The sequence below is a fragment of the Pogona vitticeps genome, chromosome 6 (assembly GCF_051106095.1).
Source record: "Pogona vitticeps strain Pit_001003342236 chromosome 6, PviZW2.1, whole genome shotgun sequence".
NCBI lineage: Eukaryota > Metazoa > Chordata > Lepidosauria > Squamata > Agamidae > Pogona > Pogona vitticeps.
Window position 1 is genome coordinate 107,060,751 of NC_135788.1, and position 13,351 is coordinate 107,074,101.

Sequence of the window (13,351 nt, forward strand, 5' to 3'; positions counted from 1 at the left end):
CGTATTGGGTCAAATTTTTATTAGACCCATCAAAAGGGCTGAAAGATGGCTGCAGGCTTACGAGATGGCCAGATCTCTTCATCAAGAGAGGCCATCCAAAGGGGGAGGGGGGAGAGGAGAAAAATCTGACTTGAACTCCTGAGGTTTACGGGATTATTTCATTCATTCAAAATATTTTAATCCCACCTTTCTCCTTGTTTTGAGATATAATAGAGAAGAACAGGTTTGCTGGCTTGTAAATACGACATAATCAAGTGAAATTATCTACCAGATTTCTCCCTGGGGAGGCAATAAGCATTTATATATTTAAAATATTTTTACCCCGCCTAAGCATTGATCCCCTGTTTCTGAAAATGTAAAACCGAAATGTAAACTCAGATCTCTCTCCATACTGCATGACACGAACAGGCTCCTTTGTATTGGAAAACTGAGGTATTATGAGTCTTTAGCATGTTATCTAATAATCGGAAGGTATTATCATCTGTAGCAGATTCTTTCCAATCCTAAACTAGATGGTGCATTTGCGAAGGATACAGCTGAATATAAACAAAACATAATAAAGCCTCATGTCACAAGTGGGGAATATGTGGCAGTTCAAACATTTTCAGATTGCAATTCCAGTAATCTATCAGCTTTGGCTATGTTATCTAGTGCTGTTGGAATCTGGAGTCCTTTGGGAGGGCTATGTGTTCCCCAGCCCCTAATGTAAGAAAAGGCTGAACAGGTTTTGGAAGCATTATAATGCCTTTTTTCTTTCTTTGTTATAGTTTAGCACAAGTTTTTAAATGAAAAATGATAATTTAATTTTATTCATTTTAACATTAAATTTTTAAAATCACTTTTAGTTTACAGATCATTTCGGAGAAATTGTGGCATCAGTCTGAGGAAATTGTGAATTTTGTCCCCTTGTAATATACGAGTGGACTTCTATTGTGTTTCACACCAGCAGAAGTTGTGATCTAGATTCTTTCTCCATTCCAGCTGCTTGACGTCACCCCATGTTCTTGCTGTCCTATAAAGCAACCCAAGCAGAATGTGCTTCATTGGCTATTAAGTCTGGTTCGGTTCCCATTTTATAATGTGCAATGACTTCTCTCCCAATTCTGTGGCAACACGGTTGGGGAACATTGCAAATCCCATCGGCCAGCATGGCCTATGATGAGAGATAGTGAGAGCCGCATTTTAGTAATATATGGACAGCCACATATTTCCTGTCTCTGAACTAAATCACAATATGCTTTCATCCTTTCTTCTGTCATTGCCCTCCACAATGGGGAACTGAACTCTCAATCTCTGGCTTCACAGCCAGGTACCTCACACAGAGCTATCCAGCCAGCCTTTCTCCTATGGCTCTGAATATATATTCTGACCATTGATTTGTTTAGATTAAGACTGTCGAGCAGCACCATCCTGACAGCACAGTTTCAGGATCAACTCTCTCACCTTACTTAATAATTGCAGGCAGTCAAGTCAATTCTGACCCACAGTGACCCTTTTCAGGGTTTCCCAGGTAGAGAATACTCAGAAGTGGTTTGTCATTCCCTTCTTCTGTGGATATCCGGAGACTGTGTGGGCGGCCCAGGGCCACAATCTGGCTCTTCCCCTAGAAGGCACAGTGAAAATCAAACTCTCCACCTCTGTCTCTGCTGCCAGGTGCAGAAATTGAACCTGTCTCCTGCTTCATGAAATATGTCCTTCACTACCAAATCAAAGTACGCGCTATTCACCGTCCTGCCATTATTTTACCCCACATATCGTTTTCCACCGTCTTCCACCCTGACCTTTTATCACTCCCTCCATATCTGTCCCACAATCTTTTGATCCCAGTTCACTTACCTAATATATATATTTATATTCTTTCATCATGGACCATTATGCACCTTCATGTGCTCCCTTTTATGATACCCAGTGTATTGTGGATATAGGGGTGTATAAGACCTGCTCGATATAGGGGTGTATAAGACCTCCCCACTCGGCCATAGAAACTCTCTGGGGGTGGCACAGGTGAAAACACTCTAAATAGCTCAATTACCTTGGAAGCCTTATTAGGATCCCTATAAAATGGTTTAAATGTATGGCACATCATTCACACATGCAAAAACTTTTTTTACTAGAATTTTTTCAAACTCCACATTTTTTTTCCTTTTAACTCTCCCCAATCATCAGTTCCTATTCCTAGCCTGAAATCTCTTATTCTCTGATTCGCCCTATACTAGCAGCAGCCCCTATGGATTATTTGGTTTAGGACAGTGGGTCTCACCTTTCCTTCCCTTCGATCTCATCACCCCATACATCTCCCGCCTCCCTCTGACACAATCCCGCCACCTCCCTCCCGGGCTCTCTCCACCAACCCCACCTTAATTCCCGAGAACTGCTTGCTGCTCGCACTTCCCCTTTAAGACCTTCCAACAACCTCCTCCTCCTTCTCGTTTTTTCCTTCTTCCTTTCGGTAAGCGAAGCCTGATGGGAGGCGGGTTCCAGCCAATCGGAAAGCCGAGGAGGCCAAGAAACGATCAGGTGGCGGCGTGGGGGGGGGGAATCACAGAAAGAAACCCTGCGCGCACAACGGGAAGAATTCGAGAGAGGGGCGGAGTCATCCTGTGCCACGCCCTCCGAGTAGGTGGAGCTTCTGGCCGGCAGGGTCTGGAGTTCTTGGTTGGGGGTGTGTGGAGTGAGTGAGTAGTTTTGTTCTCCTCGGCAAAGAGGTAAGTGCACTCGGGATCCCCGGCGCCCTCCAAAGGGATCCGGCTTTTATCCCCCTTTTAACTAACCTCTAAGGAACCATGGCGATTTTTAAAGGACACTCAGCTCCCCCCTCCCCCGTTTTAACCCTATATTAATTCTTGTTCCCCCAATTCTCAATGGGATCCACTTCTTATGCTTCTTTGCTCTCCCTCCAAATCCTGCAGCGTTTACCTCCCTCCTCCCCTGCGCTCCCTCGGCTTGCCTCTTTGCAGTCCCATCGCCACCAAGATTCTGTGTCACCCGCCACTTCCAGGCCGGCCACCTCCAATCTAATATTGCCTGCATTCCTCCCTCCAGTTCCTGGCAGGGTTCTTCAAAGAGCCCATGTGTCTGTTTCTCTTCTTTGACACTTGACTGGCCCGTAGCCTGGTGCAAACTAAGCACCCCGCCCTATCTTCCTCAAGGTTTGCTCACTCTCCTTGTTTTAAAGGAGAGGATAAATCCACTTTTCCCTTGCTATTTATTTGAGCCCCAGGGAGTTTTGGTATCAACCCTCGGGGGGGGGGGGGAAGGCAGTGATCCACCATTCCTGAAAGCTTGTATTTGCAAAGTTTAGGGGCACAGCTTCTTGCGAGGTACCTCCTCTGGCTTCTCTCTCTCACCATTTCCCTGCCTCAGCTGTTACTGCTACTCAAGATTGTATGGGACCTGCCAAGAAAATCATAGGGAGAGGATGGACTCCTGGGTTCTTTTTGAATAAAAGGTGAAGGAGAGGAAAGGCATCTAACCACATTTTTGGAAGGCGTGCCTAGTTGGTTCTTAATGGTTTAAAAGAAGTGGGCTGGGAGCCAGAGCTTGTCATAATAGCAAATCGAGACTCTCAAGTACTCTGGAAAAAGAAGAGGGAGAAAATTAGCTGAACATATCCTGAAGCCAATGGAAGTTTATTCAGACACAGGAAGAGAAGTGGGATTCCAAGGGGCTTCTGAAAGTCCAACCTGTAAGGTGACCCTGAGAAATGCTGCACCATTGGAAATAATCCACTTTTCTTGTTTCCCTTCCCAGGCTGAATCCTGAGCCTCTCACCCCTTTGCCATCCCTTGCTTTCATCCGCTGGGTGCTATGCCACTGGCCCGCAGCCTCTCAGTGACCTCCTTGACGGGATTGGAGGATTGGGAGGATGAACTTGATCTGGAGAATGCCGTCCTTTTTGAGGTGGCTTGGGAAGTGGCCAATAAAGGTAAGTTATGGTGGGTCTGTTTTTAGAAAAGGAGGATTTATTAGGAAAGTGCTGAGAGTGGAGTGGTTTAGGGTGAATTGATGACTGGAAACCAGAATACCTGAGGTTCTGTTCTTAGATACAGAAGGATAGGGACTGGTATGAATGAGAGTTAGGAGAAACTGAGGACCGGGCTCAGTAGGCTGTTTGTGAGCCAAATGGTGTCCGGGGCTTGCATATAATCAGGCCTGTCATTCAATGCTCTAGAAAGATGAATGTTCAGAGCAGTAGCTCATGGATTTTCCTACCAAGTGAGAGCTTGTTTCCTGCAGGGAGAAGTGCAGAGTCTTAACTTGTTGCATTAGTGGGGAAAAAAAGCAATGGAGCTTGTGGGAGCCAAGATGCCCAAGGGTCTCTCTCAAAATGGATTCCAGGCTGTCAGAAGTTGGAGCAAAGGATGCTGGGAGACAAAAGCCCTTTCTGGGTGTTCAGAATGTGAGGCTACCACAGAGTTTGGGGAGGAACTTTTCCCAAACTGATATATTTCACATGCAAAGACTGGGAATACAGTAGCTGTGTTGTAGTCTCCACGATATTCTGTGCAGGGTGGGAGGGCTGTCTGAAGGACACATCCTTCTCCTGTTTATGGAGTCTTTTTTGCAGAGTTTGAGATGCTTGACATTTGGGTTTAATAGTATGGAGAAGAGGTTTTCCCCTTCAGAAAGCTGCCCTCCCATACTACCCTGCTCCTCATAGGCTGCCCCTTCTGAGCTTGTTCATAAAGGGATTTTTATAGCATATCTGTGTTGCCTCTTTGAAGCAACAGGGTGCTCAGTGTCTTAATCTTCATTTTTTCCTTTCCTTTTCTTGGATCTCCCTGCTATGTGACCTCCTCACTTGTGTTAGTGGTATTTGGGATGATGAGAGGCAGTAATCTCCTATTATGCTGAGTGCTTCTAGTCAATAGGTTGGGCTGCCACAGCAGGTCCTGCTGAATTCTCCATCATATCAAATTGAACCGCCTTGTGTCTGCAGAATGATCTTGCTGAAGGTACCAAGATCCTGGTGGGAGTTATTTCAGGCTGGTTTCCGCTATTATAATCCGGTCAAGGGCAGGAAAGTTGTGTGTTGGGGGAGAGGGGCAGAATGTTGAAATGGCCAGTGAGCTACTTCAAGTAAGGGTAAGAGGCCTCGCTTTCCATTCAAATTATTTGTTGAGAGTGTCAAGAGTGCTACAGGATCAGCCCCTATATGCGCTCTGAAGGACGTGACCCCATTTGAGGCCAAAGTTCTCCTGGCTTGTTCCCCAGGTTCTGAGCGCGTGCTTTGCATGTTCTCTCTGGATACAGAACACAAGAAGGTTGCCCTTAAGCCTGCCCCATGCATGTTAAGAACATGCACACTGTTCTGTTGCATAAGGAACTTTCTGAAATGTCACCCAGTCCTTGGAGTAGCTGTATGCTCAGCTTCAGAAGATGATGCACTTTTTCTGAGCAGCAGATGGGGTTGGCAGGACTTCCCTTACTGACTGTGCACTGCCTATTGTCATGATTCTGCTATATCGGTCGTTTCCAACCTCGGGTAACCCAGGTATTTTTGGACTGCAACTCCCAGAAGCTGTGCTGGCTGGGGTTTCTGGGAGTTGCTGTCCAAAAACACACAGGTTAGCCAGGATTGGGAACCACTGTGCTATATCATGGGGAGCCTAGTAACTGGATTTAGGCTTTAGCTTTTGCTGAAACTACGTCACGTTTCTAGCTCTCATGAGATAAGTGCACATCTAGCAGTCCATGCCGTGTCCACTCAGTGCATGGAAATGTTTAACTACATGCCGTGATTTCCATCTGTTAGAGAACCAGACTTCTACGTCCTATACTTCCTTTCTGGTCTCTTAACCTCATTAAGCTAGCCTATTCTTTCTCTCTGCATCCCTGCTGTGTTGAATGGCTACACATCATTAAACAGCAATTGTGCTTGTTCTAGTGTATGCATTGCTTCTCAATGCACGCCATTCATTTATTCCTTTCTGCCCTTCTGTTTGCTTCCCCAATTCAGCAAAAAATGCTTCAGATCTTGCATCTGAAAACAGTATGCTCTATAAAAGGCATTGGCTCCCAGAGAAATGAGATGTCCCCCACCCCATCCCCACCGCCCAGACCCTGAGCCGCCACTGGCAAAGGGGTTACTTTGGATGGATTTCAAGAAACATGCATTGCATATCAAATACAGTAACCTATTTTTTGATTGAACACTGGGGTTCCCAAAAATCATGTCAAATAGTACTCCAGCATCTATTGTGGCTCCACATTGTCGTTTGGACACAATTCAAAATGCTGGCTTTAAGCTGAGAGCCATTATAGAACTTAGTGTTTGCTGTTTACCTTAGAGACCACCTTTGCCCAAATGTCCTCTAAAGACCAGAAGCTCTCGTGATCACCCAGAAGCTGTATTATCCTTACAACAGAGCTTGCTAAGAATGGCATATCATTGATGGCTAAAGTTGGACGCTGAGCAATTGTGATTATTTTTGTTTATTTGGACCAGCTTTTAAACACACCAGGCTAAGCAAGTATGGATTGATTTTAGACATTTTCTATTTTATTTCATATTAGGGCATTTTACTTTGGTGTTCTTGTTGTTTTTCAACAACTGTTGATGCCCATCTAGAGCCCAGGAGATGGAGCAAAATGTGTCAAAGTCTGAACTCTTATACATTCTTAACTGAGAAAAACTACTAGATACAGTGGGACCTTTTTTCCAAGCAAATGTACATAAGATTGCCCTGTGGTTTTCAACTGTAGTCAGGATTTGGAGTTTGATCCTTTGTAGTAGTTATATGTTAGCTTGTGTTTACATATAGAGAAAAACCATTGAAGGGGAGAAGCCTCTCCCAGCCCAAGCTGCTTGGGGTCTTCTGCACCTCCTGCTTGCTGTTGCAAGCATCAGAGGTCACCCTGTAGGTTTCAGTGGACATTGTTTGCATAAAAAGATATTAGAGACATCCAGAGAGGATCCACCACTTATGTAACAAAGCCTTGCAGGACCATAAGGGATCAATAAGGTTCTGACCCAAGATTGTATCCTAGTACAGTGGTGCCTCGCATTGCGACGTTAATTCGTTCCGCAAAAATCGCTGCAGAACTAAAACGTCGCTGTGCAATATTAAAAAGCCCATAGAAACGCATTAAAACCTGAATAATGCGTTCCTATTGGCTTAAAACTCACCATTCAGCAAAGATCCTCCATAGCGCGGCCATTTTCACTGCCTGGTAAGTGAGGAATCCGTCCCAGAAAACCGCGGGTGGCCATTTTGTTTACCCGGTGGCCATTTTGAAACCGCCGATCAGCTGTTAAAAAATCATCACTTTGCGATGATTGGTGCCCGAAGCAGAGAACCGATCATCTCAAAGCGAAATTCCCCCATAGGGAACATCACAAAGTGATTGCTTTTGCGATCGCAAAAAATACGTCACAGAGCGATTTTGTCGTAAAACAAAGCGATCGCTATGCGAGGCACCACTGTATACTCTAAAACAGTGGTCCCCACCTTGGGCCTCCATATGTTCTTGGACTAGAACTCCCAGAAGCCTTCATCACCACCTCTGCTAGCCAGGATTTCTGGGAGTTGAAGTCCAAGAACATCTGGAGGCCCAAGGTTGGGGACCACTGCTCTAAAATATACTGATAATATCAGAAAGATATTAGCTTAAGACCATATATGCGTCAGGAGAATAAGTGAATATATGAAACCTGTTGCAGAATGGAATGTTGCTGTACAGTATTCTGATTCTATCCGTTCTATATCATTCCCCACCTTCCACTTTTCCAGTAACCTCCCCCCCTTAACATCCATTTGGCATTTGTAGATAGGGAGCAGATGGGTCCTCACTGGTCTGTTTTGGGATAGCTCTACTTTTTTTTTTCTTTAAGTGTGTATATTTCTCTATATGTGTGAATATTTCTACAAGTCTGGGAGTTTTTCCCAAGGCTGCAGATACCTCTTCACTTTGTATAGACGGTGCTGTTTTGGCTACTTAGGGACAGGCGACCCGGAAAGCTGAAATAGCTAGGAATGCTGTTTAGGATATAAACGAACAGTGTCTGAAAAATCTGGCAGATACATCAGTATGAGTAAGTGCCTCTTCCATTCGCTCAGAGTTAAGAGTCTGTCATTCTTTGGATTGATTAAAATCCAAACCTAAGATCTTGTGTTGCAAAGGGATCTTGGAGAGAATGACACAGCAGTTATGGAGGGCCTATGGACAGCTGGACTCAGGGGTTGCTGAGGAACTGGACCGCATCAGATGCTGTCCTTTGGTGCAGCCTCCCAGCTCAAGTTTTGCTTGAAGCCAAATAGAGCAGCAGTGCCCCGTGATTTCCATACGTGATGCCTGTACTTATCCTGCTCCAAAATGGAACCTACCCCTTATAGAAAAGTATGTTGTTCGTGACTCGTATTCAGGGCATGAGATGGAAACCCTTTTTCGATGTAGCGTAAAATTCACAGCTGAGACCATTGGGAGGAAGAAGAACCACCAGGCAGGCAACCCTCCACCTCAGCTGGATTCAAGTCTAGTGCACACCGTCCATCCCCTTTCCTTCTGGCTTCTACCTGGCACTGCTATGGCTACCACGGAGAGAGAAGTAGTAGCATCCTCTCCATTGAGCTTAAATCCAGCTCTATGACCTATTGATGACTCCTAATCTTGTGCTTGAGGTTTTTTTTTTCTTTCTTGCCCTCTGTTTCCTGATCCTTTTTCATTTTATTCCATTTCTTTGGGGCTGTAAGCTTGGGGGCAGGAACTACCTCATTTCTTCATGAGGCCAAGGCTGGAGGCATTCAAGAGAAAACTGGACAACCATCTGTTGGATCTGCTTTGATTGGGATTCTTGCCTTGAGCAGGAGGCTGGTCTTGATGGCCTTATAGGTCTCTCCCAGCTCCTATGATTCCATGGTTCGTAGGTCCATCTAGGAGTCTTTTAGGTAAGGCAAGGGTCCAAAATCCCTCTTGCATAGACAGATTTGTTTATTAGAGGATCAGGTTTTGTGGACTTAAGCTCAGTTAATCTGAAGTTCGTTCTGAAATGTTATCCAGCATTTTCAGCTATGCTCCAAAGCTCACATATTTGGGGATGAAACTAAGGACTGTGATTCCAGAGGGCAATTAAACGTAGTAGACATGGTCTAGAGGGGCAGGGTAAAAATCAAACAAACAAATAAATAAATAAATAAAATAGTAATGATTGGTTGAGAACTGGAAGTAGTACTGATGTTTGTGTGTGTATACTAATACATTTATGAAGTGCAATCACAAATATGTTATCTATCTGTGACACTTCAAATGTTTGTAGACTGCAAGTTTCAATTACCATTATTACTGGATTTGCTTGATAAGGCTAATGCAGATTGTAGGCCCCAAACATGCGGAGGGCCACAGTTGCTCACTTCAATCTATACTGGGTCCTACTGGACTCTCCATAGTTCTGGACCTCCATGTGTTTTGACATATGACTCTCATTGGATGCAGAACATGTGACAATGCCAAAGATTCCTCACCCCAAGATAAAGAAAAATGGTCCTTAGAGGTTTATGAATAATCCCTTTCTAAACAGGCTGTTTCTCAGCTTTCTGAACTTTGTCTTTTCTTTCGTCCCTGAATCCTTAGCCTTCAGTGCGCACACAGATGCCCCCATGCTCTTGCGTTTTGCAATGTTAGTTCGTAGCCAAGATTCTCATAGAGCCTGTTCTTTTATTTTCTTTCTTTTAAATTACCTGGCTTGAAAATAGGAATGAAGAGCCAAGCCTCTTAAGATTCTGAAGAGAAAAATATAGTAGTAGAGGGAGTCTTGCTCCCTTACATGGAAGAGAGCCAGAGAGAACTGGAAATAATGTGATTGCCCAGAAAAGAAGTGAGGAATGGCAGGATGGAAGAGCACAAGAAAAGGAACATGGTGTGTGCGTGTGCGTGTGTCTAGTGCTGGGATGGGCAGCTTGTGATTCTCCAGAAGCCGCTGGACTGCAACCTCTGCCATCAGTTGACTTTGTTAGGCAGGCTAGTGGGAGCTATAGCTGAACATCATCTGCAGGGTCCCAGGTCATCCACACCTACTATACAGACAGTAGCAGCACCTGGCTTAAAAACCAGATTTTGCAATGTGTGCATTTCCTAGGCTGGGATGATGCCTACACCTTTTCTCTGTTCCTTTGGCAAGCAGAGCACTGTGAAGTTGTTTTGTTCCATTTCTAAAGTGCCAACAACTGCATGGAAGAGTAGCCCTACTTCTACTGTCATGTTCAAATGGGAACCTCTCTGGAAAAGAGGTCTAGTTGTTCCGATACATGTGGCCTTCAATCGTCTCACACACATGAATTCTCTGGAAGACATTGAAGCAGCATCTGAACAATATTTTGCTGCCACTCTCCTCAATCTGAAGGTTCCCCCAGGCATGTTGGGCAACAACTCCCATCATCTCCAGACAGCTTGGCTAGATTTTTAAGTTCCTTAATTGTACTCTAGTCTTCCCAGTCAGACCCTTTCTGTTAGCTTGGATTATGTCACACATCCTGTGTATATGGAATGTAGATTATGGGAGCTATGATCAGAGATGCATTTCACTTTTATTATATTCAATGGGTCAAGATTTGTTTTGTTATGTTTTTGTTGCTATTTGCTTGGTTTATTCTTTGCCATATTTGTATTTTATTATTATTTTTAACTGTCTTACACTTTATGAGGAATATAACAGTGTATATAGAGTGGTGCCTCGCAAGACGATGTTAATTCGTTCTGCAAAAAATGTCGTCTTGTGAAAACATCGTCTTGCGAAATGTGGTTCCCCATTGGAATGCATTGAAATCGAATTAATGCGTTCCAGTGGGGAAAAAATCATCTTGTGAAAATCGTCCATAGAAGACGTTGTCTTGCAAAACACAGTTCCCCATTGGAATACATTGAAATCTATTTAATGCGTTCCAGTGGGGAAAAATCGCCATCTTGCGAAAATCGTCCATAGAAAACATCGTCTTGTGAAGCGCCACAGCGATCGCAAAAACCAGTCGTCTTGTGGATTAATCGTCCCACGAGGCAATCGTCTTGTGAGGCACCACTGTATTGCAAACTATGTACTCAGTTTATTTCAGTAATTGTATTTATCTGCAATAGAATTCACAAATGTAACATATGTGGTTGTACCAAATGGGCAATGTAGCAAGGAAAACTAAAACATAGGTTTTTTAAGCCAAGAAACTTCCTTAAAAAGCCTTTGTGAATAAGATTTCTTCCTCTGGTTGTGAAAAGTGTTTAAAGATGATCTCCAGTGAACCTCTTTTCAGAAGATTAGTTCATAAGTAAGCTGCCACTACCCAAAAAAAGACCCTCTGGCAGTCAACTGCCTACCCATTGATCTGTTTGGGCAAGCATCTGAGAAAGGAGACTTTAAAGTTTGTGAACATAATGGAAGATGATGGTTTTAGGTAACCTATCCCTAAGCCAATCAAGACTTTATAAGATTCAAGCCAGCACTGTACTGGATTCACATATAGTCTGGAAATCAGTGAAGGGCAGGCATAATAAGACCAAAACACTCCATTCCATTTAATTATCTATAGGCCCTTTAGGATCAGCTTCCATTCTTAGTTTTTAAAGGGCACCCTCATATACAAATGAATTGAAATAATTAACAGTACATGTACCACACTAGCGGGATACAGAAGCTATCTTAGGGGAATTGACCCAGGATTTGAGCTATCCTATTATAGCAATAAAATTAACAGTCAACAGCAGTGTTCCAGATTTCAACTACAAATGCAAACATTATTTTCATTTGTTTACATTTATACTTCCAACAACATTACTTCCATTTTTTATGGCCTTAAAACTTAATGGGATAAAGGTAATTTCAGAATGCCAATACTGATACAATTGTTGTTCTCAGAAAAAGTAGACCTTTTGCTTCTATCATGGTAGGACCTAGATTATTTGACAAACAGATTGATTTATGGGACGTAGGATACAAAAGGTTTAGAAGTATTTGTCTAATCTCCTAAATAACTACAGCTGTACTAGCAAATAAGAAATCACAGTGTTTTCCATAACTTAAGTATGCCATATTTTTCTGCCTTCACCACTGATCAGTCCCCAAGTAAAAGAGGTATGGCGCTGGCATTCAGCACCCAGTATCCTTTTGGTGTTTAGCTGGAGATCACAACTGATCCTGATTAGATTCCCCACTTGTGGATGCTCCTAAAATCATCTGCTTGGATACTGCAGGAACAAAATGTTGGATCCTGGCATGATTTTTCTTATCTTACATAGAGCATCATGTGGTTATATCCTGCCCTGGGTTCTTGAAATGCCCATTTGTATGCACAGCTTGTTGGGTGGCGATCATTTGCAAGCGTCTAGATGAGAAGCTAATGTCACCTCTTTTTTTTCCAGTTGGTGGGATCTACACGGTTATCCAGACCAAAGCCAAGATTACACTGGACGAATGGGGCGAGAATTACTTCCTGATCGGTCCTTACTTGGAACTGAATGTCCGCACACAGGTGGAGCTCATAGAACCGCCCAATCCTGCCATCCGCCGCACTATTGATTCCATGAATGCAAAAGGATGCAAAGTAAGAAGTTGCAGAAGGAAAAAACAATTGGCAAGAAGCCCCTGGGATTTTGTGGCTGGGAGATTCTGATTCTTACAAACAGCACCAGAACTTGGGAAACTTACTTTCTCATATGACAGCTTCCAGAATCTCGCATGCTGGCTGAGGTTTCTGGGAGTCATCATACCAAAAAGTAGCTTTCCCAAGAGCTGAACAGTACCTGACCTCACATCTGGTGAAGACATGGGTTGTACCTAAGCTACGGATTATGTGTTTTGCACATAGATGCTCTAAGGCTTGATCCCAGATTTTTCTACTAAATCTAGGTGGTTGATAATAACCTTAGATTCCGGAGCAGCCTTCCATACCATGGTGTCTTCAAGATGTTTTGTGCTACCCTTTACATCAACTCCAACAATTGATGCTGCTGGATGGGGCTGATGGCTGTTGTAGTGCAGCAACATCTGGAGGGCATCACATTGGAAAAGATGTTGTAAAGTCACAGTAGACCATCGTAGCAAAGAACGGTTCCAGAAGTGTCTCTTTGCTTCCATCCTGTGATTCGGTGTTGCCTAAGAGTTTTTTCCCCCTTCCTCCTCATCCCTCTGTGCAAGCCAGTGGGCAAGATGGCTAATTACAAAAAACATACAGGAGGTGCTGAAGACTTCCTGGTCATTACTGCCTTGCAGTGGCTAGTACAATAGTTTGCCACTGGGAATTATTGCTACTCAGTCTATGCTTTAATCTTTGGCACTCACTTCCACAAGATATAATTAACAGATCCTAACTTAGGTGGTCTGTTGGTACCTTTGTGGCATTCATTTTACAAACGTTTTGTAAAACAGGAA

At 43.7% G+C, this 13,351-nt stretch overlaps 1 protein-coding gene and 1 long non-coding RNA gene across 2 annotated transcripts in view; one reads left to right on the forward strand and one right to left on the reverse strand.

Moving 5' to 3' along the window:
- Nucleotides 1-778: 778 nt before the first annotated feature.
- On the reverse strand, nt 779-2,508 carry LOC140708495 (uncharacterized). Its single transcript, XR_012088711.2, has 3 exons — nt 2,357-2,508; nt 1,444-1,603; nt 779-1,012 (listed from the first exon to the last, which is right to left on the reverse strand). It is a non-coding gene; the product is annotated as an uncharacterized LOC140708495 (long non-coding RNA).
- The window catches only part of GYS1 (glycogen synthase 1), a 38,822-nt gene continuing 27,914 nt past the window's right edge, over nt 2,444-13,351 (forward strand). The window contains exons 1-3 of the mRNA XM_020792779.3: nt 2,444-2,705; nt 3,751-3,925; nt 12,343-12,524. Of these exons, the coding sequence (XP_020648438.2) occupies nt 3,808-3,925; nt 12,343-12,524 (300 nt within the window). The 5' untranslated portion in view covers nt 2,444-2,705; nt 3,751-3,807. The remainder of the gene's footprint in view (nt 2,706-3,750; nt 3,926-12,342; nt 12,525-13,351) is intronic.